The following is a 24,472-nucleotide window of genomic DNA, read 5'->3' on the forward strand; positions in this document are numbered from 1 at the left end:
AAGTTAAGAAATTTTGAAATTGGTTTGGAATTAAAAGAATGTTTTAGAAAAGTTCTGAATATAGATTGCTTGGCTATTGTTTAAAATATGTTTATAAAAATCCCCAGACCTGATTTTATGCAAAATACCATGACTGTTGAAACGTCACTACTATCCCATGATACACATAAACTATACCAACATCGCCAAGGCACTAGATGTTCGGATGAACGATATCCTGCCAGTGTGCTGGGTTATTGATCCACTTGAATGAGGAAAAGACTGAAGGGGCATGACAGCAATCAGCCTCAATTTGTTAAGATATTGCAAACCCTTAGGTACAGCCAAAGTCGTAAAATAAATAGACATGAATGTCCATAAAACAAACATTTGTCTAACAAGAAATTTATGCATATAGACATGTCAAAACTATAATCCAAACGCACATCAAATTGCATTGATAGCTATGTGATCTTTGGTTTGGTTTTGCCCCAAAAGGGGCACGGCCTTGACATTTTGCAAAGTACCTGTACGTGCTGGTCTGGACTACTGGCTAACAAGTGAGTTAAGTTAGCAAGTGCTATCAGTTTGCATATCTGCAAATGCCTGGGAAGGCATCTAACAATATGTGTATCCCTATATAGGAAAAGGTTATGGAGTGTTTTGAATTTTTTTTTAAATATGTATGGGAACCCTGGATATATGGTAGACATGGGATGAGCTGTGCCTTGAAAAACTCTTATGTCTGCCTTCTTTTCTGCTGCGAAAGTAAGAAAAATGTCACAATGTAGCAAAGGAAGATTCGGATACAGAATAAAAAATGACTCAGACTTAAGTTTAGATTTCAGATGTCTTTGTTTTGCATGTTGTGGGTCTGTACAGACAGTGACAAACGTGCAATGGTGCATCAGGTGCAAAAAGTGCAAATGTTTCAGTACATGTTGGACTTTCCTCAGTGCAGAATGAGGCATGCGTACTGGTTCATGGGTCACTCTTACAGGCGCCCTGAATATATGATTGTGTCACCACCAACAATATGACTGTGCTCAAAGTCCAGTCAAGTAGTATGCTACAATACAAATAAGCACTAATACAACTTTGTAACATATGACAAAATTATTAAAATAGCCTAAAAAACTGTTTAAAACTCTTGACTAATGTTAATGAAGTATTATTCCAAACGGTGCCTGATACACAGCAGGCGCCACACTTAATCCACACTTCCGTCTTCATCGTTCACTCAATGACACAACATACTGTACACACAACACTGGACTCTACAACCTGCCTCTGTAGTGTTATGTCATATAGGAGAGATTTGGATGTTCTCCAACAATAACCAACACATGGTCTGAGTCCAAATCTGCTTTACTCATCCTCAAGCCTCTCTGATCAGCACATTCTCTCCGCCTCAGCTCCCTCTCTCTCTCTTTCTCCATCTCTCTCTCTCACACACACACACACACACACACAGTCACTCCACCAGATGAGAATACACTAAATCTGGATCCTGGATCTTAACCACGGCTTCACAAAGATGCAAATGCACATTTTGTACACAGCAGCGGGGACAAAGCTTAATCCTTCACTCTCTAACACACTCCCCTGCTCCTCGCCTGCCCTTATCCCCCAAATGTTTTACTTAAGTCGAAATCTGCCTCAACACAAGGCGTTAGATAACCGCCTCAACATGTCTGGTTGCAGCCTGTCAGTCACTCACAGATCTATGACAGCAGTGGATGGTCTATGCAGCATTTGTAGTCATCACTGGGGGCACCACTTCAAATTCAATTTTTGTCTTGACAGCTGTTGTACAGTGCCTGCAGTAAATTGCGATGCAAGTGAGCTGTGCTATGCATGAGGAGAATTAAAATGCCTCCTCATGATGTCTGCATCTGCATCCATGTCCTGTCACTCCCTCCTTCAAAAATCACACGGTAGAAGAGGGCTGGGACTATTTTTTTCCAAAAGTATCATCATTCACTTTTGCAAACTCCAGCCACACAGACTTCCTCAATGAAATTTTCTGCCTCTCCCTTCATGAATTTTGAGGAGGAACCGTACATGATTTGAGAGAAAACCTTTTGAGTATTCAACCTGAGTCTGAGATGTGATGCGCTACAATCCCACAAAGAGACAACCAGTGACCATGCTGTTGTTATGAATTCCACGCACATGCAGCCATTAGGCTGTTGGTGTATCTCTAAAGCCTGTTTGGGGCCCGTTGTTGTCTCCTCGTTGCTTCCTAAACCCCGTTATACTGGCTCGAGGTAAGAGAGGGTGACGGCAGTCGTGCTTCCCCCCCGGCTCGTCTGCGAGACTCTGACACTAAGCCCATTATGCTTCCATTATGGGGCTTCAATTTTCCTCTGAGCTTTTCACTTTTGACACTGCAGCTCCCTCCCTCTACAAACCGCAGACTCACACACACCCCCCCACGTCCAATACTGTTCAGCCGTTCTGAATATTTATGCATTTTTCAGAGGTGAAAAGTAATAAACTATATTTTGTCAAGTAGTAAACATAAGGACAGTTTTGAGGTACCAGTACTTTGTTTAAGTGCTTTCATTTTGGGCATCTTTATGTTTTTACTGCACTACATTTTGGAAGGAAATTCAGAAAGAATTTTTATTCCCCAACAGTTCTTTACACTGTCACCAAAGTGCAGCCCCATGTTGAATCATTGGCATAGTGTTCTCGTCTATTTCCACTTTACTTGACTATATACAAGTTTCTTTTCTTTAACTGAAGTAAATGGTGATTGCACAATGTGATGGCTATAGAATAATGACACCTTCAACGACTGGTTCACTATAAGCCCCACCTTCACCATGCAGTTCTGCCACTAGGTATGATTTTCATGGGAAAATGAAGGCTTAATATACAGCACAATTTACAGGGTTGTTTGTTGTCCAGTTCCACATTAATTATGTAATTTGGAGATGATGACTCAACATATTTTCATGACTCACTGTCTGAGTGGGGCTTCATTCCCCGAGATCGCCCCATTATGGTCATATCAACACAAGTATTCTGGTTTTTGGAGTAACCCTGTCATATTTTGTTCATGTGAACACCCTGTCTTGGTTTTAAGAAAACTGGATATGCTAGCTGTGGTGCTCCAGTAGTATACAATAGCATGTAAACACCTTTCCCAGGTTTCTGACCAGTCTCTGCCATATGTGCATCTTTATGTCAAGTTACATAGAAGTTTGTCAGTAAAGTAAGAAATATGATGGTAAATGATGTAACGTAATGACGATCAAAAAGCTGAAATAAAAAGAAAGTGTAACCTCAGTAAAACAACGCAGAACAGAAATTGTACAGTGACTGTTGTTTTCTATTACCAGTGATCCGATGGAGACTCTAAATCCAAAGGAGTGAAAAAATAAGTGGCTGAAGTGTTTAGAAATCGGACCACACATGCAGGCAGATGATAATTTATTTCTATAAACAGATACCTACATATGAGTACAGATTCTGCAGCTGGTGGGACAAGATTTTGGTATAACAGCGGTTTCTGTTTATAGTCCAAGTAGCATTGACCAATAAAGTTTTGCTGGCTTTGGTTGCATGGAGGTCAATCTCAGAACCCATCATCTTTCGGTCTGACAACAATAAGTGTCTGGCAGCGAGGGACAATATTGCAGGCTGATCCAGTGTAGCCACCTGATATCCTGGTCAAGACTTCCTCTCTTTTTCTGTGCAACAGATATTTCGGCTTATCTCTATAAGTAGATATCTGCACATGAATGCAGATACTTTTTTTGGAAAAAAAATTAATATGTTATTTTTAATGTATTTTTACAATAATATCACAAAACAAACAGAAACAATAGGCACAAAGCACCCAGCACCATCTACAGAAAACAACAAATAAAAGGCAGAGGGTCAATGTCCAGAGCTCCAGTCTAAAGCTGTCAACAGACAGCAACAACAACAATGCGAGAGACCACGCCAGTGCCAGGATGGTAAAGGGTTAAACAACAACAACACAAGGAAAACAAAACAAAACAAAACATACATACATACATACAAAAAAAAAACAGAAGAGAAAACATACATGGGTGGAGGACTGCCAATGCAGACACATTTTTTAAAAGCTAATATCAAGCGAACTCATTGCCAGACAATAGCCGATTGAATTTTGGGCAGTGTGTTTTGCCTCTCCACACGGACTGTTCAGCTGTCGTTCAAACATGATCGGTGAGTACTATTCAGACTACAAACACAAACAGAACGCTTCCAGTACCAAAATCCCTCTGCATACACATGCAGATATCTGTTTGTAGAGTTTACATGATCCAACAGCCCATCCACAGGCCCTGAAAAGTTTTTTTTTTATTGCCCTGCAGAAAAACAGCTTTTGCTGGCAGCTAATTGGTCGAAGATGGTCGTGTGGTCCTGACTCGCTGGTCTTTGATGGTTTGAGCATTTGTCTTTATGCATAACACATGACAGAAGACTTAACCGATTCATGCCCTTTGCCTTTTATACTCCCCCCTCATGACACTGTTATTTTTCAAAATAGGACATCGATTTTACAGGAACATCATTGAATTAACCAGCTACAGCGACCACCACAAGCTGGTATAACCAGCTAAACCATTGAAAATTAGGTGATAACATACCTTAAACTGGTCAAAAAAGCTGGTCAAGATGTTTTTTCAGTAGGGTGGCTACGAAGCGTAAAACATCAGTGTTTGTTGTTGGTATTTATGTAGTATTGTACAGCATATTGATGAAAAGCTGCCCTTCTTGTGGTGCTATTACTGCTGACCAACACAACATACAAACCACCACAGCAGGCTCCATAAACTCCTCTGTCAGACAAACTACAAACAAATATAGAGGTCTTACTCACCTATGAAGTGTTATTGTTATCCAAATATCCATATTTGTTTCTGTAAATGTTGCACATAAACTCCCAAACCTCCAGATGTTCAAAATCAAGTAATCAAGAAATATTTAGTCCAAACCCATTATTACTTCCACAGATATCCACAAACTACAATTGCATCATTTTAAAGATTCATATTTCATAACATTCTTCCTTCAGCTCCATTTAGACCATGATCCTCACCGCCATCTTAGAGAACTGGTCAAAAGGTTTCAGCAGAGAGCTCACTGAGCCAATAGGAGCTTTGAATGGGGTACCAGCTGATCTATAACCAATCATTAGCTGAGGAGCTAAACCTCTGACTGTTTAGGAAAAAGTTTTATTTTTTAAATAAGCCCATGCATGTACATGTGCTAAAAATAGAACAAGATCAGTTTACTTTAAGCCTTAGATAGGCATTTTAGGTGAACTTTTTAACAATCCATATGGAGATTAGAACATTATCAGTCAAAATGCAGTCGGAACCCATCAGCTATCATTGATGAAAGATTTATTTATTTGAATTTTTTAATTTCTGAATTTATCTGCGTCTTCATATGAAGATTTCTATTTATAGAGATAAGATTTTTTTCTCTAAGACACCACAATTTGAACTGTTAATCAGTCTGCAAACAATGACAGATGCACGAGAGAGGACGTCTTGGCCCAGATATTCCGCATCCAGATATCCACTGACAACACCAAAAAACCCCAAAATATTGGTCAATGCCTGCAGAGTGTAACAGCTTACTGGACCCAAGAGCAAGATCACAAGACAAAGGGAAAAGTGGTAAAATGGAGTTTATTATTGAGTTTTGCAGGTGGATGAAGCAGGCAGACTGAAGTGAGGCTGGTGGTGAGAGGCTGGACTTAAAGTACCTGAAGTGAGGCTGAGGCTGGAAAACCATGTGGCTTATGGCACTGAAGGTTTGTAGGTTGAAGCAAGGAAGCAGTGCGGCTGACAGCGCAGGTGGCGAGAGGCTAATTGGGCAGCATGTGGTTGAGGTGCTGAAGTTCGGAAGAATGAGGCACTGGAAATGGAAAAAAAGCAAATTGTCATAAACTGAAAACACTGGAGAATCACACTGGCAGTTGCTTCAATGAAAACAACACTGGAGAAAAGCCAGTAGCACCACTGTGAAGAGCAGAAACAATCTGGCAGCACAGAAGAGAGAAAGTGAGAGAGAGAGGTTTTAAAGCTGCAGCTGATGTGTGTTGAATGAGCTGCAGGTGTGCATGCAGAGCTCCAGCACCGGGAAGCCACACCCAGCCTCTGAAAGCACACAAAGACAGCAGCCAAAAAAAATCCAGGGAAAATATGAAAAAAAAACCCACACAAAACCCATACCATCACACAGAGGCTAAATCACCACCAATAGCCGATGGTTACTGAAATTGGACAATAAGAAACCTTTAAGAATAATGTGTGCAGGAATTTCAATAATCAGGTTTCTTGTGAACAGCAAATCCCCAACATGAGACTCATAAGTGGGATACTAATGTGCATGAAACCCGTGATGTATTTGTAGAATTGTGCACGACTCTTAAACAATCCCTCCAGAGGGACTCCTCCAGCTCTCCTCCTCCTCGCTCTCATTACTCCCCTTTTCATCTTTCTCTCAGCGTCATTCTGCACAGTGGCTCTCTTGTCTTTTACCTCTCCACTCCTTTCTCTCTCCTGTAAAAGCAATACCATGTCATTGCTTTGGCCAGCTCTTAATGCAACTGTTCACCCCCCCATCCCCATCTTTTCTCGATGCTGCAGCACCCCCACACCCAGCCTGAGCAGCGTGGCTGGGAACCCAACAGTAAGCAGAAATCCCTCTGTTGCTGAAACACTTCCCACTAATATCAGAGGCTCATTCACTAGTGACCAAGTGTGTGTGTGTGTGTGTGTGTGTGTGTGTGTGTGTGAGAGAGAGAGGTTTATGATGATGAAAAAGCGCTTCTGTAATCCACCGACACTGAGGAGCTTCAAACAAACAGTAAAGAGTCTTTTTACACTCTCTCACAGCGTCTCTGTCACTTACATACATTGAGAACAACACTTAAGATCACGGCCTTCAATACAGTAAACATATTATCATCACTGCAGTATTTATCACATTTTCTTTGGGGTTGTGAACCCTCCTCCTTTGGTTACCTGTCATCTCTCCAATATGTGCAGCAGGATAATTATTGAGTGGAAAAGGCCCTGTTTCACATTAAAACAGCATCGAGCTCACAACCTTGAGGGTGTCATTGAGAGGCCTCTGTTTGACTCCAGCCCCTCTTTAAGACTCACTCCGTCATCCTGCGGATCATTGTTCACTGCCGCCCGATGGAGTCGTTTGGGGAGAAAAATGCCCTGTCTCCATGCTGCGAGATTGACTTTCGGGCCAAAACAAATTCTCTCTGTTTTGCATGTTAATTTATTCCCTTTTGCTTCAGACAGAAAAAAAAAACAAAACTGTTTCCTTCAGGAAGTTTGTAATAAAAGCCCTGCGATCGATGATAATGGCATTTGTGCTTGTGTTTGTCATCTTCGCAAAAGCAACAGTGGTGGAGTTTCCACAGATTTATTTGTATACTAGTGCTGTAAGTGGCGTGTAAATTATCCTAACTGTCTGTGTGGCTTTTCATCTTTGTAAGGCCGTACTATTAGAGCCTATCCATTAATGCCCATAGCCCAGCCAATCAATGCTTAAATAAAAATCAGCTCAATTTGTGGCGTTTTATGCAAACGTGCAAACTCCCACCAGGCTGACTCTTTGCTTTTTGTTTTTATAATGTAACAGGAATAGCTAAAACACAAAGGAATCGATATCACTTAAGTTTGGGTTAGGTTGGCTTGCTCTCAGACAAGTGCTGCACATTGCTGCATACAAATGAGTTTCATACAGATGTACACTGGGGTGTAATTTCATTATAATTCTATACATAGTTAGCCAACACCGTAGTTACAGGGAATAAATCCACTGTAACCTGAGAGGTTCTAGCAAAGCAGCAACTAGGAGTAAAAGCGGGGCAGTCTCACACACACACACACACACACACACACACATACACACACACACGATTAAGGCCAGAGCTACAGATGAAAACACTGAAGTCTTCCACATTGTTTGAAAAAAAAAATGTGGGTTTTAAAGACATGTGTTAATAATCATTTGGATACTTTATTAGAAAGTAGAAAGAAGGGAAATGATATACAGCAAAGGCCCTCGGCTGGATGCAAACCAGTAATGTTGTTCATAGTCTTAACTCCTAATCCAGCGGTTTTTATTATTATCATTATTTTCTTCTTGATGGATTGCCTTAAAATTTTGCACAGATATTTATGTTTTCTCAGGGTGAATTGCAAAAACTTTGGTGATCCTCCACTTTTCATCAAGTGCCATCATCAGCTCAGAAGTTTAATTTGTCCAGTGTTTTGGTTTAAAAGCCTGCAAAACTACTTACAGATGAAAATGAACTTGGTAAACTATGCCTGCTAACATCTGCATGCTGCCATTGTTATTGAGAACATGTTAGCATTTAACTTGAAGCACTGCTTTGCCTGTAAGTATAGCCTCAGACTCCTAGACTTTTATATCAATTTGACTTTTTTCAAAATGAAATACAACTTAAAGTTTGCCTGAGTCCAGACCTTTAAATCCACCCACTCCACCGAGTTTGAGTTCACTGATTTGTCTGTTATTGTGACATGAAACAGTTGTTTTGTGGATAAATTTAAAAAAAATAACCAATGAGTGCCAAAAGGGGACTAACAATTAGCCAGACAGGAGTAATAATAACAGTGGTGTGCGCAGTAGACAAGATAGATGCTGCTATTGAGGCTGTAATAATTCAACATGTCTTCTGAATAACACTCAACATCGTACTTTCTTTTATTCAAGCAGCAACTTCTGGGGCTAAAAAATGAAGCCAACACGTCAGTGCCAAAAGCTGCAGTTCCTCTAATGGCCACTTGAGGCTGGCTCCAAAAGCGAGTCAATCCCTATAGACCCCCATGTTAAAATGTCTAACTTTACAGGAGAAATAAACATGTTTATAGCCTGGTACAAAAAAATCAACAATTGAGAAATATTTTTGTCTCTTTAGCTAATTTTAATATGTCAGCTGTACAGGGATGAACTTAAAGAAGCTGTCTGCCGCTAGTGTCCTTGACTTCTCAGTCACACTTTACCCTTACTCCTCCACAGAGCCAGCCTCTCACCCAAATATAGTCACGTCCAGCTGCAAAAAAAACAAGACGGCCACAACCGTAATGCTGAACTTGAGACTTCAAAATGTGAGTCCACAAACCAATGGGTGACGTTGTGGTAGCTACATCCATTTTTTTTACAGTCTATGGTTTTACTTTGCTTTGCTCCATTCTTCAAACCCACGAAAAACAGGTGTGCGCGCATGGCTGTGCGTCAGTGTAGACTTAAATGGCGTTGGATTTTTGTAAATACGTTGGTCTCTTGTGATTGGTTAGGGAAAATCAAATTCCTTCTTTCCCACAGATATCATGGACACAATGTGAGACTGATGATGGAAACAGAGTGTAAAAAATTGACAATTCTGTCTGATATTACGCAAATTTAAAGTAACATTCCACCAAAATTACAAAAAAAGGAGCAGTGAAAGGCTTTGAAACAATATTTCCTTAAGGGTGTCTTGTTGTGTAAGGAAAATTGAACCTCAGTGGTTAAAAATGCTGGCTACAGTCCTGCATTATACTCTTTTTAGCAGCTTGACATATTGACATACAAGCTAACTGCCGGCATATGGGCCATATTCCCTCTTTGCCTGACCACAAAGCATATTCTCCCATATTTCACAAAGCACTCTACAATTAGTTAACAGCACAGGGATTAAGGATAGATTTGATAGTGCAGCGCTGCAATCTGCTGCTGTGTCTCTTTAGCACTGAGAGGATCAGTGAAGCCAGTGAGGCATCTGTTTCCCCACTTGTTTTATTTTTTCTCTTCCTCTCTCTCTTCATGTATCTTTCTTGTCACCCCCACCCCGAGAGCGAGAGAGGAAAGCAGCATCAATCACTGTTAACTGACTGACCACTGTCTGCTGGTGGTACTAAATGGATCTCCACAATTGAATAGAGGCCTAAGTGTGTGGTAAATGCTCTCAATGGGTAAATGAATTTGCGGGTTAACTCGCCCTAAGAGCGTTTAGATAAGGCAAAAATAATAAAAACACCTACAGCAGATATTTTTCTTTTGATGTATTGAAAACAAAGTTCAGCTGAAAATCTTAACTCTCACATTCATCACCGCTAGCTGGGACTATTAAAGAGAAACGAGGGTAACCCAAAGACAATTCAGCTTTATTTTCCTCATATAGATTTGACTGTACACAGTTCATACCATTACACAGAAGGCATAAATGAATAAATTCAGTGCTCTCTTTTACATCTTTTTCAAAGACACATGGCAATAATAATAAATAGCGCTCATGAAACAAGACGATCAACACGTTTTTTCAAACTGTACAAAATTTACAACAATTTAGATGCAAACTTCTGAGGCAACACAGACTTAACAAAACTGTAGTGGTAATGTGTTTGTGTATTGTTTCACTTTAGATTGCAGCCTGCAAATTACACTGGAAATAGTTTACACATATGTAGTACAAATGAAACACTTACTGGGTATCAAATGGTATGTAAAAGGGGAGAATACTGGGGATAATAACCAATTTGTATTAGGAGAAGGGCACAGAAAGGGTTTAGCTTGGTCATGAAAAACTGTTTTGTTCCCCAGAAACACCAATAATATTTAAAATGAACTATACCACAACTAATGTTACCGAAATATCGACACTGTTACCCATTTTTATTCTTAAACTCCCTTAATCCCCTAACCCGCTGTACTGTTTTAATCCCAGAATATCTTAACAGTAAGTATTTCATTGATTCTATGTATTTACCAGGTAATTATACTGCAGTTTGCAGGATGTAGTCTGAAGTGTTACTGAGTTTATTTTTAGTGTCACTTTGAGTTTGCTGATTTGCTCTCTGGCTTTTAAATAGAGTGCTGCAGGGATGACATTTTTTGTGGCCCAACCAGGAAGTTAGGGTCACCCTGGTTCCGTCATCAAAAAGCCAATGGGATTTTTTCATTGGATTTTCGATCATTGCAGAAAATAACCTCCGTGGCAAACAAAAGTTTATGTTACTTGTACAGCAAGATAATGTTCACAAATGAATACAATTTTTGAAGCATAAATGCAATCATCAGAGATTAAAAGCTAACGTTAGGCTATAAACTAACTACAATGCAGCCAGCTGTAAAGCTGTGTTTGGTGTTACGACACCCCGTAGTCTCATTAAGCCACTTGTTAGCAAACACCTTTTTTAAGACACATAAAAGCTTCAAACCTTGTGAGTTTGGTACTTACTGATGTATTTTATGTGATCGAAAAAAAAACCCTTAAAAGTCTCATTAGCGTGTGTTAACCACAGACCTTATTTAAGGCTTCTAACCAAAAACTCAATTGACCCACTGACTTTGAGGCGAAGGGAGCAGTAGTGCAAAAATTCTCAGTCGTTTCCAGGTTGTAGGACTCATCCCTGCAGCACTCTATAGGATGCTCTGGTAAAATAAAAGGACTTGGCAATTTTTCATGAAAAGGTGACCACATATCTAAGATTTGAATTTATCTCTTCAGAAATAAGGGTGAGGAGTTTTTAATAGAATAGCTACTAGTTTTGACATGCTAAATCGGTCAAATCAAACTATTCGTTGCTCTTACAACTCAAAGAAAGTTTGCATTTCAAGATCAGTCTCAGTTGTTGTGGGGGGCTTACGATGTATCTGATGTGGTCTGAACAGTTTGAAACATATCGGCCTAGCAGTCACGCCAGCACTGAAGCGACAGTAGGGTGATAGTGGGGGGCTCTGTGGTAATCCCTCTGGCATGGAGGCCAGGCAGAGGGAGAACAGATTGACAACACATCTGGGGTCAGTAAGTAGGTTGATAGCAGGCAAAGCTAGAGCTCTGCTGGACTGAGTAGATTACCAAGAGAAGCCTGGACCGGACTGAGGAAACAGGGGAGCCAACACAAAGGGACTTGCTGCTAATACTTCTTGGTTTTTTGATTGGCAAAACAATGTTTTGTATTTGTGTAACCATCTAATTTGCTCTGAATCTGCATGTCTTATAAATGGACATCTGCTTGTCTTCTGTGCATTCAAAAAAATAAATTAATAATTTAAATGTGTGATATATTACTAGAGTTTCTCCACAACCCCAAACTTCTTGACTGTCCTCCAACACCTAAACTTTGATGCCCGGTGAGACTGGATCATTTAATACTGACAGACGTTCGGTCTCAGACAGCTTTTACACAGATGAGAACAAGTCAAGCACCTATAAATATAGAAGAGAGACCTGCTGTGTAGCAAACAATGTTTGCCCTCATTGAAACAGAGGAGACGTCGGTTTCTACGGACAGACGGACGGACAGACCAACGGCCATCTACTTCCTAATAACTTGTAAGCTTCAGCAATACATTTAAAAAATATCAGCATGGTTCAAAATTCACACTTGTGCCACTGTTCTTGTAAATTTCTCTCCCAATGAAACACTGTGTTTTTGCCTTGTGCATATGTCTCTCCTCTTTTTCTCTCTCTCATCCTCACTCTGCATTCCTGTCCATAGAAAAAGAAGAGGAGAGTAAAGTGCATCGCCAATGTAAAAGGCTTCGATATGGCCAGACAGCAGTCCTACTCATTATGAATCAGAAGCATGCAGGTGCCTCCTGGGTCTCATAGGGACTTTTATCTAGATTGTAGCCCTATTGTTGTAGCTGTTAAACAGGGATGGTTTATTTTCGGGGGACAATATCATCTCCCCTGTGAGCATTAATCCATCGAGTGTCATTCTCAGAGTGAAAGGACAAAATAAAGTCAGGTGATACCAAAAGTTGTATGATACAGTGTTGAGTTTGAACATTCAGGAGGTGTTCTTCACTGCTTTTTTCCAGACTACACATCTCGACCTGGTTGATCTCTCACTGTTACGACTGCTGAGGGAGTCTCCTCTTCCTTCGCCTCTTCACCCAAAGTCACAAAACATACCAGTCTTGGAGGGTGATAGAAAGAAATGTAAAAAGCTTTGTGAGTCTGTTTTATCCCCACAGCGATCTTCTGACAAGATTCAAAACTGGGAATGGTCCATCTCGTCCAGCCATGAGGCGGGGCTGGTGGGGAAGTCGGGGTACCCCGTACTGCTGCCTGTGGAGAGGTCTGAGGTTGGACCCCCTGCCATGGCCCTCAGAGCCTGTCCCACACCGCCGGGCCCGCCCTGCGCCACCAGACTGTCCATGCTGAAGCCCAGATTGTTGAGGAGAGGGGTGTGGCCGGGCAGAGAGGTGATGGAGGAGGGCGACTGAGGAAGACCATACGGGCTTCCTGCTCGGATGTCGTGATAGGGTTGTCCCGCCGCGTCCACAGAAAAGCCGCCGTTCAGCACTGCGCTGTTTGTCACGTCACCGACGCTCCCGTAAAGCCCGTTGGTGTGGCCGAGATCTGACAGGACCTGGTCATCTGTGAGGGTGATACCATCACTTAGCATGAGAGATGTAAAAACTTTAACACATCGACAGTGCTGTCGACTGCAAAAGCATTATATAGTTGTTATATTTCAATACAGTTAAGTGCTTTTATGAGTGCGATTTATTGTGGCAACATTACGTGGATTTCACAGGTGCAGTAAGTGGACCGCTGAGCTACTGCTAAGTATCTGATAAGCACTTGAGCTTTGTTGGTGAGAAAGGATGTGCTTCACTTTCTTCTCTGACAAAGGAAGTCTGTCTGTGTGCAATTACTGCAGCACGAAATATTTGTTTCCATCTCTATCCCTCCCCCGAGCGGCTTCAATAACAACAATGCCCCAGAGCGCTTTCTCTCTAATTGACTAAAAGCCTCACATGCTTTATAGAGTTTCTGTCACCATGTTTTCATTTCTCATAAAAATGGCCTTCTTTTTAAAAGTGGCTCGAAGACTTTTATGACTACCCAAAACGGGTTTTGCGAACATTAAATAACACAAGGATGTCTAAAATGCCGTTTGCATCCCACTAAGACGCCTCTCTGTTTTCCAATAAGCTCTATCATGGTGACAAACAGAAGCAGGAGGATGCGTCAGCGGCTATGGGGACGTGTGAGGGGAATGTGAAATGAGGATGCCGTTTTGGATTTTCCTGACACCGTGCATTTCACAATGCAAGAAAACAAATTAATTGCCACAAAGACACATTGAAGTGCTGCTGCACCGTATCATTTAGCAGCTTGTAGGCTTCTTTAATCCCATTAGCACGACAGCATAATAGACAATTCCCTTTCAGGAATCTCTCTCTTAAGCAATAGCAGATATGGGCTTGGCTAAAGTTTTATACAGAAAACGCACCTCTGAAGCTCAGCTCACTGTCACTGAGTCCTGCGTCATCGGCCGAGCTTTCCTTCTCCACTTTTGTTCCTCCTCGGCTGCGTTTGACACTTTTGTAAAACTGAGTCCAGCGATGTCGACCTGCATCCTTCTTGAGACGCTTTTCCTTTGCTCGTCGGTTTTGGAACCACACCTGATGGAAATAATAACAGTTATCATTATCCAAAATCCAATCCAAATTTAAATGTTTTTATAAAGCATAGCAACAACAGATGACAAAATTGCAGTACAATCAAAAAATAGCACAAACATAAAAAAAAAACAGTACAAACACAACGATCAGTTTAAAAACCAACAGACAAAAGGACAGTAATATTAAAAGGCAACACTCCTGGTAAGTTAAAAGCCAGAGAATAAAAATGTGTTTTAAGATGTACTTTAAAAACAGGCAGTGTGTTTGGGAGCTACAGTTACAAAAGGGCAATCTCAACTATGTTTCAACCTTGATCTTGGATCATTAGAAGAATAATATTGTAATTAATTATTCAATTCATGATTAATATAATATTTTTTCAGTTCAATCACGTTTTGAATATTTTCATATTTCAAATTAAAAGTTAAAATCTTAAAGCTTAAATCTTAAAAACCATTTTGTTTGACACATTTGAACACATTTGAAAAATGGCAGAAGACATAACCAGCCTAGTCTAAATTAATTAAGTGACTCCTATCATAATGATCTCAAAAAACACTTTTTAAAATGCTGTTACAAAAAGATTAACCATTGAATATTAACTCAGCAAAAAGAGCACAAAATCGTGGAAAGAAATTTTCAAGCAGAAGCAATAAAGTAAGTAAGTAAATATATGAATTTTTACATCTATCATTTCTGGGTCTGCATTTTTTATCACGTTTTTGTATCATCTATCAAAATACAAAAAAAATACAATATATTAAATACAATATTTTAGCTCCAAAAGTATGATAATAAAGGCCTATGTACACAATCAATATTTTAAAACAAACATTTAGGTACCTAAGGACCTCACCTTGTGATCAGGTCAAATCATTTTCTTAAAAGTGTTCTATATACACCCTCTGTTCATGTTTTAAAGTGTTAAAAATCGTAGCTTAAAAGATGCTCAAATCAGGCTGAAATGATGCTTTGTTCTTACTGCTGCAGTTTCCACAGCTTGGAGATAACAGGAAGCCTTCTTGCAGGAATAAAGACAAAAGACAAAACCCTCTACCTGCACTACCCTCATGTCCAGCCCCGTCTCCGAGGACAGCTGCTCTCTGACGTGGCGTGCCGGCTTCGGTGAGTTCTTGTAGGCACTTTTGAGGGTCTCTAGCTGCTTGGCCGTGATGGTGGTCCTCGGTCGCTTGGTCCCCGCCTCTGAATCATCTACAAACATCATTACAAGTGTGAGTGACTTCCTCTTACATTCGTCACGTTGCCTTAACAGCCAGTGCCCCTCGGCCTTTGCGTGGAGTGTATGCGCGTTAAATGAAGTGAATGGTCATGTATGGAAGTGTATTATTGTCCTTGTGCATCTGTCCCATTCCCACAGCAGAGGACATAAATCTACACAGCCGGAGTGCCAGAGGAACGGAGTTATTGGGGCCCCACCATATGAAAGCATTGCTTCACTTTACATAATCAATCAGAGACGCACGGAAATCTCAGAAGAGAGGGGAGGGAGAGAGACAGCAAACACACCCAGACGACAAACAACATAGATCCACAGTCGGTGGTCATTTCACTGCATTATAGTGTACATGGCTTGATTTGTGACATCCTCCACTTTGATACAGATTTAGTTTTGGCTGACTCACATAGGCTGACTGTATGGATATAAATGGCTCGTGGCTGTTGAAACAAATCTTATAAAATAAAGTTTCAACCTGTATTTTCCTTTCAATTGATGTTAGTATTTGGATGCATGCAGACCTACCGTTTTGTTTCGCAGTCTCATAATCCACCTTGCACACCAGCCTCCCATCCTCCATGAGGTAAAACTCGTCCCCAGTGGCCAGTTGTCGGCTGCACATGATGCAGGCGAAGCAGTGCAGGTGATACACAAAGTCCTGCGCTTTCCGCACAACCTGCGTCGGAGGGATCCCTTGTTGGCATGATGCACATTTTGTTCCAAAACGCCTGCAGGAAAACACGAGGAGGAGAGCTGCCATTAGAACATCTGATGCAAAACACCAGCGGGGTAGACTGACATCCCTTTCCTATTTATGCCCACTTTACAGGCTGGTGGAGATGGCGAGACCAGCCGAGATTAAAATTTCACATGCCAGACAGATATTTCCTCAACTGCAGCCAAGAATGATGGCACAGTGTCTGTATTAATAGAAGCTCCAGCTGTTGTGGAGAGAAAAATCAGCACTGGAATGCATTTCTGTTAACGATAGACCTGTCCGCAGGTTGATGGATGGAGAGGATCAATGCACTGTGTGGTGTGTGCACGCCTGTGTGAGTGTGTATGTGCATGTTTGCATGTTTATGTGTTTGCAGATGAAGTACTGAAAGCTAAGGAGGAGGAGGAGGAAGAGGAAGAAGAGGAAAAGAGGAAGAGGAGGAGGAGGAGGAGTGGTGCTCACAGTAAACACACCCTGAGGAGAACCAATAAAACACTGACTCAGGAGAGGCTTTAAATCACACAACCAACCCACAGAAATAAAAAGAGCAAGGTGAAGCCTCGAAATCACTACTGAGGAGCATAAACCACTGAATCTGTGTGTATGTGTAATTTTGTGTTTATGTACGTGCATGTTCTCCAGTCACACACGTGTCCCTCGCCACGGTCTGAACATGCAAACGTCCCCCCGCCCGTCCCCCGGGGTCGGCTAATACAGTTAGCTCTCAGTTAAGACTCCAGAGCTCTTCAGGTCTCATTCAAGCTTTGAGCATTAAAACCTTTCAAACATGATTTAGTAAAAAGCTTGGATCTGCTGATCCTGTTTTGGATAAAAGTCAAACTCAATTTTCTTCTGTAATGCCTCAGAAATCCAATCGTTCGAAAGAAAAAAAGAAAGACAGAAAGAAAATGTCAACAGTGTTGAAACAGAAAAGGATTTTTTTTCGCTCTTATTTTGAAATTTTTGATTACTGTCATTAGGTCAGCAGAACAAAACAGCCAGTTAAAGGGGGAATTATGAAGGCATATTTTAAATATTATGAATACACATATTTCAATTCAGAAATAAATCAAATAGCCCACCATGGTGCCTTGTGCTATATAATGGCACCAATTTCTAACAGACCAGCAAAGTGATAGGTGTTTATATTACTACAAAATCATATTAACAATTAAGCATAAATAAATAAATGTTAAATGTATTATATATTAAACTAAAAATATTATTAAATCAATACAGACCATTATTCACTAAAATATTATGAATTTAAGTTATTAGCTCTCCCTGTGGATGTTCAGAAATAAGTGAGATGATAAAACCTTAATGAAAAAATAACTGAACTATCTTCTTTTATTATAATCTCTAAAAATCTTTAAATTTCTAGACATATGATACAAATGGGAAATACCAGATTTATGCTAATATGCTAATAGCAACTTAAAGTTAGAGTTTACTATTAGGCTAACAAATTATGCTAATGTTGTCACATTTTTTCAGATAGAACAAAAACCAGTCGGTCATTTGGTAAATATTAAAAAATGTCGAATTATTCAAAGCCTTATTTTCGTCATAATTAGTCACTTTTCATCCTAATTAGTATCGAAAGTGACAAAATGCTACTTCCTCTGGGTGTAGCTAAGCTAAGCTAACGTTAGCTTGTCTGAATGTTGTTGACATTAGTCGGTGTGTCCTGTCACAGTTCAGGCCAAGAAACCAGCTCGGTTTTTAAGCTTAACGTTAACTCTGTATGCACATATATGCACAAATATATAACTTCATCACTAAGACAGAAAAAATGGGACACTGACTTGAAGAAATCCTCCTTGCAGTAGACGCTTCCTGCCCGGGAGAAACATTTGTCCGCCAGCGGAGTCTGACAGTCGGCGCACTTGAGGCACTTGGAGTGCCAGTGTCTGTCCAGCACCTTCAGGATGAACTTATCCAGGATGTGCTGGCTGCAGCCGGCACACTGAGGGATCTCTGCAGCGGGGAAAAACGACAAAACACACACACACACACACACACAGAGAGAGAGAGAGAGAGAGAGGTGAGCAACCATGAATCCACAGATATAAACTTTTTTTATGCAAATATTGCTAAACGGTAAAATAATCTAATCTAACAGAGTTGACCAAAGTGCTGCACAACAAAATAGATAAATAGAAAATGGTAGCATAAATAACATGAAACAGGACATTAAAAGTAACAATTTCTTCTAAATGCGAGCCTATATGAATTTAAATTCAAACGTCGCACATAAAAACAGGTGGATTTCCACTGCATCGTGTGTCAGCCTGCAGTGCAGTCTTTAAAGGCACAATATATCAATAGTGGGATTTTTCTTTACCTTAACCCTATAAAAACTTTGGCTTGATTTTCTTTTAAAAAATAATGGGAAGAAGGCAATGAGCAATAAAAGCACCAAAATGAATTAGGAAAAAGTACAAGAAAATTTCCTTAAAATGTATCGAATAAAAAGAAAAACGAAATTAGAAATTAAAAAAAACAACAACAACAGCAAATAAATGACCTGGAAAAGTGCTTAAAAATTATAATAATTTTGTAACATAATTTCAAATATATAGGCTAATTATGAGAATTATAGTTTTACAGTAGTTTTTTTTCTTTTTCCCCAAGTCCCCTAGCCTTTTAAGAACTTTCTAAATCTACTAATCTCTTGCAGTTTGTGAAACATATATTGCTAAGCTGCTCATTGTCCTTTCCCCGTGTTTTTTTTAAAGAAATCACATCTATTTGCTCAGAGTTCAAAGGTTAAAATACTTGTGAAAGGCATCTTAACGCAGCACAAGAAAAGTGACATTACACCAGATTTCAAATGGTTAAGCCTTTACTTGTCAAGTGATAGCCTACATTTAAATTATGAATATTATTAGCCTAAACTATATATATTCATTATGATATTCTAAGACACAAGAAGTATTTTAGCTAGTATATAGTATTTAGTATTAAGCTTTAATCAGTCTCGTCTTTTAATTTTCTGACCCACCCTGTGATGTATTTACCTTTGTCCTATTTGGGTTTTTTTTCAGTTTTTGGCCCACTTTTGGCTGACTGTTTTTCTTTTTTTAAACCCATAGTAATTACATTATGAATTCCATTTTTTATCATCCATACTACGCCTAAAAATAAAAAACATAAAACGCTTTGTTTAAAATAACAACAATTGTCAGTCGACTTTTATTTTTGAAGCACTTTGTGAAATATATCCGTCACTGTCCAAGGTGCTGAACTCGGAGCTGTTTCCCAGCAATGCAGAGAAAGAATTACTTTCGACAATATTGTTTGTTTTTATTTTAATTTTGCTACCCTGTTCTGTTCCTCTGAAGCCTGATCATCTCTTAAGATGCTTTTCTAGGAGCTGTGCTGTAAATTTAGGGTCAAGACGAGATTCACGGAAAAAACGAGACGACAAATACATAACAGGGAAGCAGCAGCAGACCACATGCACGGACAGAAACAGGGACCTGTGGTAGGTGTTTGACCTTCCTTCACCTAAAGCGGCATTAAGGATCTGTTACAGTAAATTGCCGATTTCAAAAAGTAAAATTTAATTAATGAATCACAAAGATGTGCAACAAAATGCATATTTCCCCCTCAAAGTTGAATGTAACCAAATGGCACAATTTAATCTATTTATATACTGCTGACACAGTATGTTATAAAAGAACTGGTATATTTTATAGAAATGTCTCTTTAATCATAATTAAACAGATCCCTTGCGTTATATCTTACAGATCATTATTTAACAGAGATTTATATCGCGATAAAGGCCTCGTCCTATAGCGTCTCAAAAACAACATTTAATCTTCAATTATTTTGTAAATAGCAATGCATTTTTATTTTTTTTTTACTAAATTTCCTCTCGCGCCTTCACTTAGTGAAACATTCACATGGTATCCGATAATGAAAAATCAATATCGAGGAGAAATGGACAGAGCAAACGTCAGAAAACGCCAGTAGCTATAAACACACACTCACACACACGAGCTGCGGCAGCGAGGCTGTTCACCGTCGAGACAAAACATCATCCAACAATAACCGTCTAAAGCTCCAAATGCCTTAATCTCTTCACAGCACACAGTCTGCAAAAAACAAAGCTCTTGGATAATGCAGCATGCAGGCCGAGACAGCCTGCACACAACGTGGACACACGCATTTTATCCATATATTTAAAATGCATGTTGAGCCCTTAGATACGAAGGCCATGCAACGACATTATCCAGCTTTAATTTGAGACATTTTGAAATATTTAAATGAATTTAAAAGTAGAACATTAGGGGGAAACAGATTATATGTTTTTTAAAATTTGTTCGCGTTTTTCTGAAGAACAAAACATATATAATTTGAAAATATTCGGCCTATGTGGCTTCATCTTGCAGCATAAAAACCACCGAAGGAGAGCGATGCACAAGAATACAGAGCAACATTCCTGCACAGACACAGACAGGATTACTGTTTTTCCCCCCTCAATAGTGAGTAAATTCGTACGTGGCTGATAAAAGACGTTATTTTAAAAAATGCATCTTAATTTGTGATTTTTTTTTTTTATGTGAGGAGAAATTATAGGCGTTTTAAATATCTGGAGATAAGTGGTGGGTGGATGAAGCTGAGCGGGACCGAGAAGTGGTGCTGAAAGGAAAGTAGCACGATCTTGGCAGAGGGTCCACCGTCCAGCTTCTTCAGTGTGTGTGTGTGTGTGTGTGTGTGTGTGTGTGAGTGTGTGAGTGTGAGAGAGCGAGAGAGAGAGAGAGAGAGACAGAGACAGAGAGAGAAACCCTCGTGTGTTCAGTAGGTCTTCATATCTCGGTATCTGTTGCCTCCACTCTCCACTCTTTCAATTCACTCCACAATTCAGCCTCATCACCTCCGTCAACTCACACAGGAAGTAAAACACATTTCCAGAGAACTCCAAACTGCTTTAACAGTTTTTTTTTCTTGCACTATAAGAATAAGTGCACTCTGGCAGCCACTCACACTTTCAATTGTCAAATGATTTGTGGTAATTAAACGTGAAGTAAACACTTTATATCCCAGACTAATAGCCTGCAGGTGAAAGTTTGGGTGTAATTGCCCTGAGTCAGCAGAGCTCTCTGTCCACGGTGTAAAATAAATGTTTAGATAAATTCTCTGTTGCTTTTATTCTTGGAATAATCCAGGTTTAAATCCAGGATGAATGCTGGTGCCGCAGGGGGCTGAGTGGCAGGATCTTTATCCAATCTTTTAATCTGCCTCGATTTATAAAATTAAAGAGCATAAGCCGACCACATATAGTCTCTTTAGGTTTAAATAATTTTGTGAATAGGCTGCGAGGGAGTCTAAAATATAGCCATATTCTATGTCACGTGTAATTTTTTTGCCTTTAGTTCACACTTAACAGTGTGACACAAAGAAAACAATGTTAGATGTGTATTTTGGGGTTATTTGAAAGCCAAATATTAGTTACAGGAAGGAACATTTTTGTTATCAGTGTTTTGAAGGTGCCTTCTTATTATTGTTACTATTTCTGCTTAAAATTATTTGTCACTGTCTTATCTCGTCACTGTTTGTGGTTTTGCCTTGTTTTGTTTTGTTTTTTTTTCATCTTGTTTTAATGTTCTAACTTGGCTTTTATTTAATGTTTTATTACATTTGTGTACAGCTGTCAGCCTGATATAACCAAACATAATTTCGTTGTACATCTACAATGACAAATAAAGTGTTTTATGTCTAGTAATTATCTCTCTGTATTATATCCTTTTTATTTTTTATTTTGTGTATTAGAGAAGCTTATTAGAGAGGGTCCATCTGTACATTTGAGTAACTCGCCTCCAAATAATTAGGTCAGAGCAGAGATGTATCCCGTTGCACTTCTATCTTGATTGCACGATCAGATTATAAAGGGCCTGGCACAGATTAACACGCCGGGACCAACAGATGTAAGGTAATTCTCGCCTTTGATGCTGCAAGGTATAAATGTATTAAGATACTGCACAAATAACTCTCATAAATATGTGGTAAAAAATGGCCTGAAATCATCCTTAATTGCAAAACATATAAACTGAGGTTTCTAGGCCTTGCTTTAGATGCGAAGACGACTAAATTAGGCGTTTATTTGACCCAGTAATGAGTGTCAGTCAAAGTCAGTGTGTGTTTGTCTGATGGGTGATGACAACTGCGTCTGATCTCTTGACCATGCAGCCTCGTTTACAAATTAACAGCTGCCTGTGAGCCCAACAACCGGACAGGGGATGCAGCAAAGTTTAGAGCCAAATTGGAAAATTAAATACTGTTGCTTTAAATAACATACATTATGTTGGGTTTTTTTTTCTAGGGATGGGATAAATGACCAAAGTGCCCTCCTTTGCACTGTAAGCGTTGCAGGATATTGCAGGCTACAGGCTGCAAAGATTCATGGACATGCGGGATGCTCCCTGCTTGGCTTTGAGGCCAATAATTAGTATTATTTAAGACGTCATGCTCGCTGAAATATAAGCAGCGTGACACATCATTGGCCTGTACGTGACAGTCTAAGACAGAGAGCTCCAGCCTCCTTATCCTCAGTTACAGAAACTAAACCCCTCTCTCTATACAGCAAAGCCCTGCACCACAGGATGCACCCGCCAACTGATTTTCACAATCGACACCAGAAATTAGGAGTGTGAAAAATGTCTTACGTTGCAGTGGCACTCCGAGAATCTCCGGTAAACTCTTTACAGGACTCTCTGTCGGTAGGACCGCCGCACTTTGCATCATCGTGATCCAAACCGGGAGACAAACGCACGCACATACACCCGCAACACGGTGGGCGCACTCCCCCGTCCTCTTCTGGAAGAAAAACAAAGTCTGCTGCTGATGTTGGGGCCTCTCACTCCTTCCTGCGGGCTCTCCTCTTCTCTCCTCGCTGTCCCCGGTCAAGCCTCTGTCCCCGTTATGTCTCTATTCCCGGGATGATGTCCGTGCCGTGCCGTGCCGAGCTGTTTTGGAGTGAATCAGACAGGCTGCTCGGTCCATTCAGCGCTGCAGGGGCGGCGGGGGCCTGACGTCACCGCGGCAGAGGCTCACCGAGGGCCAATAGGAGCGCAGGAAGAGGAGGCCCCCGCGGGCGGAAAGCATCCTCCATAGGTGAACAAGCGAGGAGGAGAAAGCAGGAGGAGGAGAGGCGTCTAACATGGTATATGAAAATGTCTCCGGAGAGGCGGGACCTTGTTCCTGTGGAGACCATAAATAGCTCACTGCAGTGGCTCCTGGAGGGGCCCCGGGCCAGCAGGGCTCCTTCTGGTAAGGAGGAAGAGGAGGGAGGGGGGGGTCACATCCATGCAGCCAGTAAAAATGAGGAACACTTTTATTTTAGCAATCGACAAAGATACCATTATAAAGAAATGTCCTTGGAGATTTCACTGCTGCACATCCAGACAACAGAGAGATAAAGAGGTGCTTTAGAAAAGGTGCAACCCAAAATAGAAGTTTTATAGATAATCAGCAGGTGGGATGGTGACAAACTAAGACAATCAAATGGATTTTCTTCGGGGTTTTTTTTTCAATTAAAGTGCAATGTCTAGGGGAGCGTAGACATAACATGCAGTGTGACTCCACCACTATACCCACTCCCGTGTAAGGCCAACTACAAACTGTTGATCAGAAATCAAGATTTAACTGTTTATTTGTTACTTCATGGTTAACCCTTCAAAACCTGGATGACTTTTCTTGTGCTGCATTCAAAGACCTTCATTAGTTTGCTTTCTTTTAAAAACAGGAAAAAAGGCAATGAGCAATTTGTCAAGAAGTGTTCCACAAATTGCAAGAAATTATTAATAAAATTATTTTTAAAGCAATAGGGGAAAATGTCTAAAAAAAATATATATAGGCCTAATTATCTTAATTATGTATCTAAACATATTTTTCAGATTTATTCGTTTTAAGCACTTTATAAGGTCATCACCTTGTTTGTAGTTTTTTATTATTGTCTTTATTTTTATTTTTACTTTAATATATAAATATATATATGGAACATTTTTGGAACATTTCTTGTAAGTTCCTCATTGCCAGGTTTCTCAGGTTTCAATGTGTGAAGCAACCCCAGAAAAAAAGTT

The 24,472-nt window shown here is 40.1% G+C and overlaps 1 protein-coding gene across 1 annotated transcript; it reads right to left on the reverse strand.

Annotated features, from left to right (window-relative positions):
- Positions 1 to 13,004: 13,004 nt before the first annotated feature.
- On the reverse strand, positions 13,005 to 23,135 carry lhx4 (LIM homeobox 4). The gene is made up of 6 exons (XM_042484195.1): positions 23,057 to 23,135; positions 18,191 to 18,362; positions 16,190 to 16,392; positions 15,485 to 15,639; positions 14,256 to 14,427; positions 13,005 to 13,393 (listed from the first exon to the last, which is right to left on the reverse strand). The coding sequence occupies exons 1-6, from the start codon at positions 23,133 to 23,135 to the stop codon at positions 13,005 to 13,007; spliced, it is 1,170 nt and encodes a 389-aa protein (XP_042340129.1).
- Positions 23,136 to 24,472: the final 1,337 nt, after the last annotated feature.

Source organism: Plectropomus leopardus, chromosome 3 (assembly GCF_008729295.1).
Source record: "Plectropomus leopardus isolate mb chromosome 3, YSFRI_Pleo_2.0, whole genome shotgun sequence".
Classification (NCBI taxonomy): Eukaryota; Metazoa; Chordata; class Actinopteri; order Perciformes; family Serranidae; genus Plectropomus; species Plectropomus leopardus.

Coding starts and splice junctions, on each gene's coding strand:
- lhx4 (XM_042484195.1), bottom strand. CDS start 23,135: ATGATGCAAAGTGCGGCGGTCCTACCGACAGAGAGTCCTGTAAAGAGT. Junction 18,363..23,056: donor TCTCGGAGTGCCACTGCAAC/GTAAGACATTTT, acceptor TCCCCGCTGCAG/AGATCCCTCAGTGTGCCGGC. Junction 16,393..18,190: donor TGCAAGGAGGATTTCTTCAA/GTCAGTGTCCCA, acceptor GTTTTCCTGCAG/GCGTTTTGGAACAAAATGTG.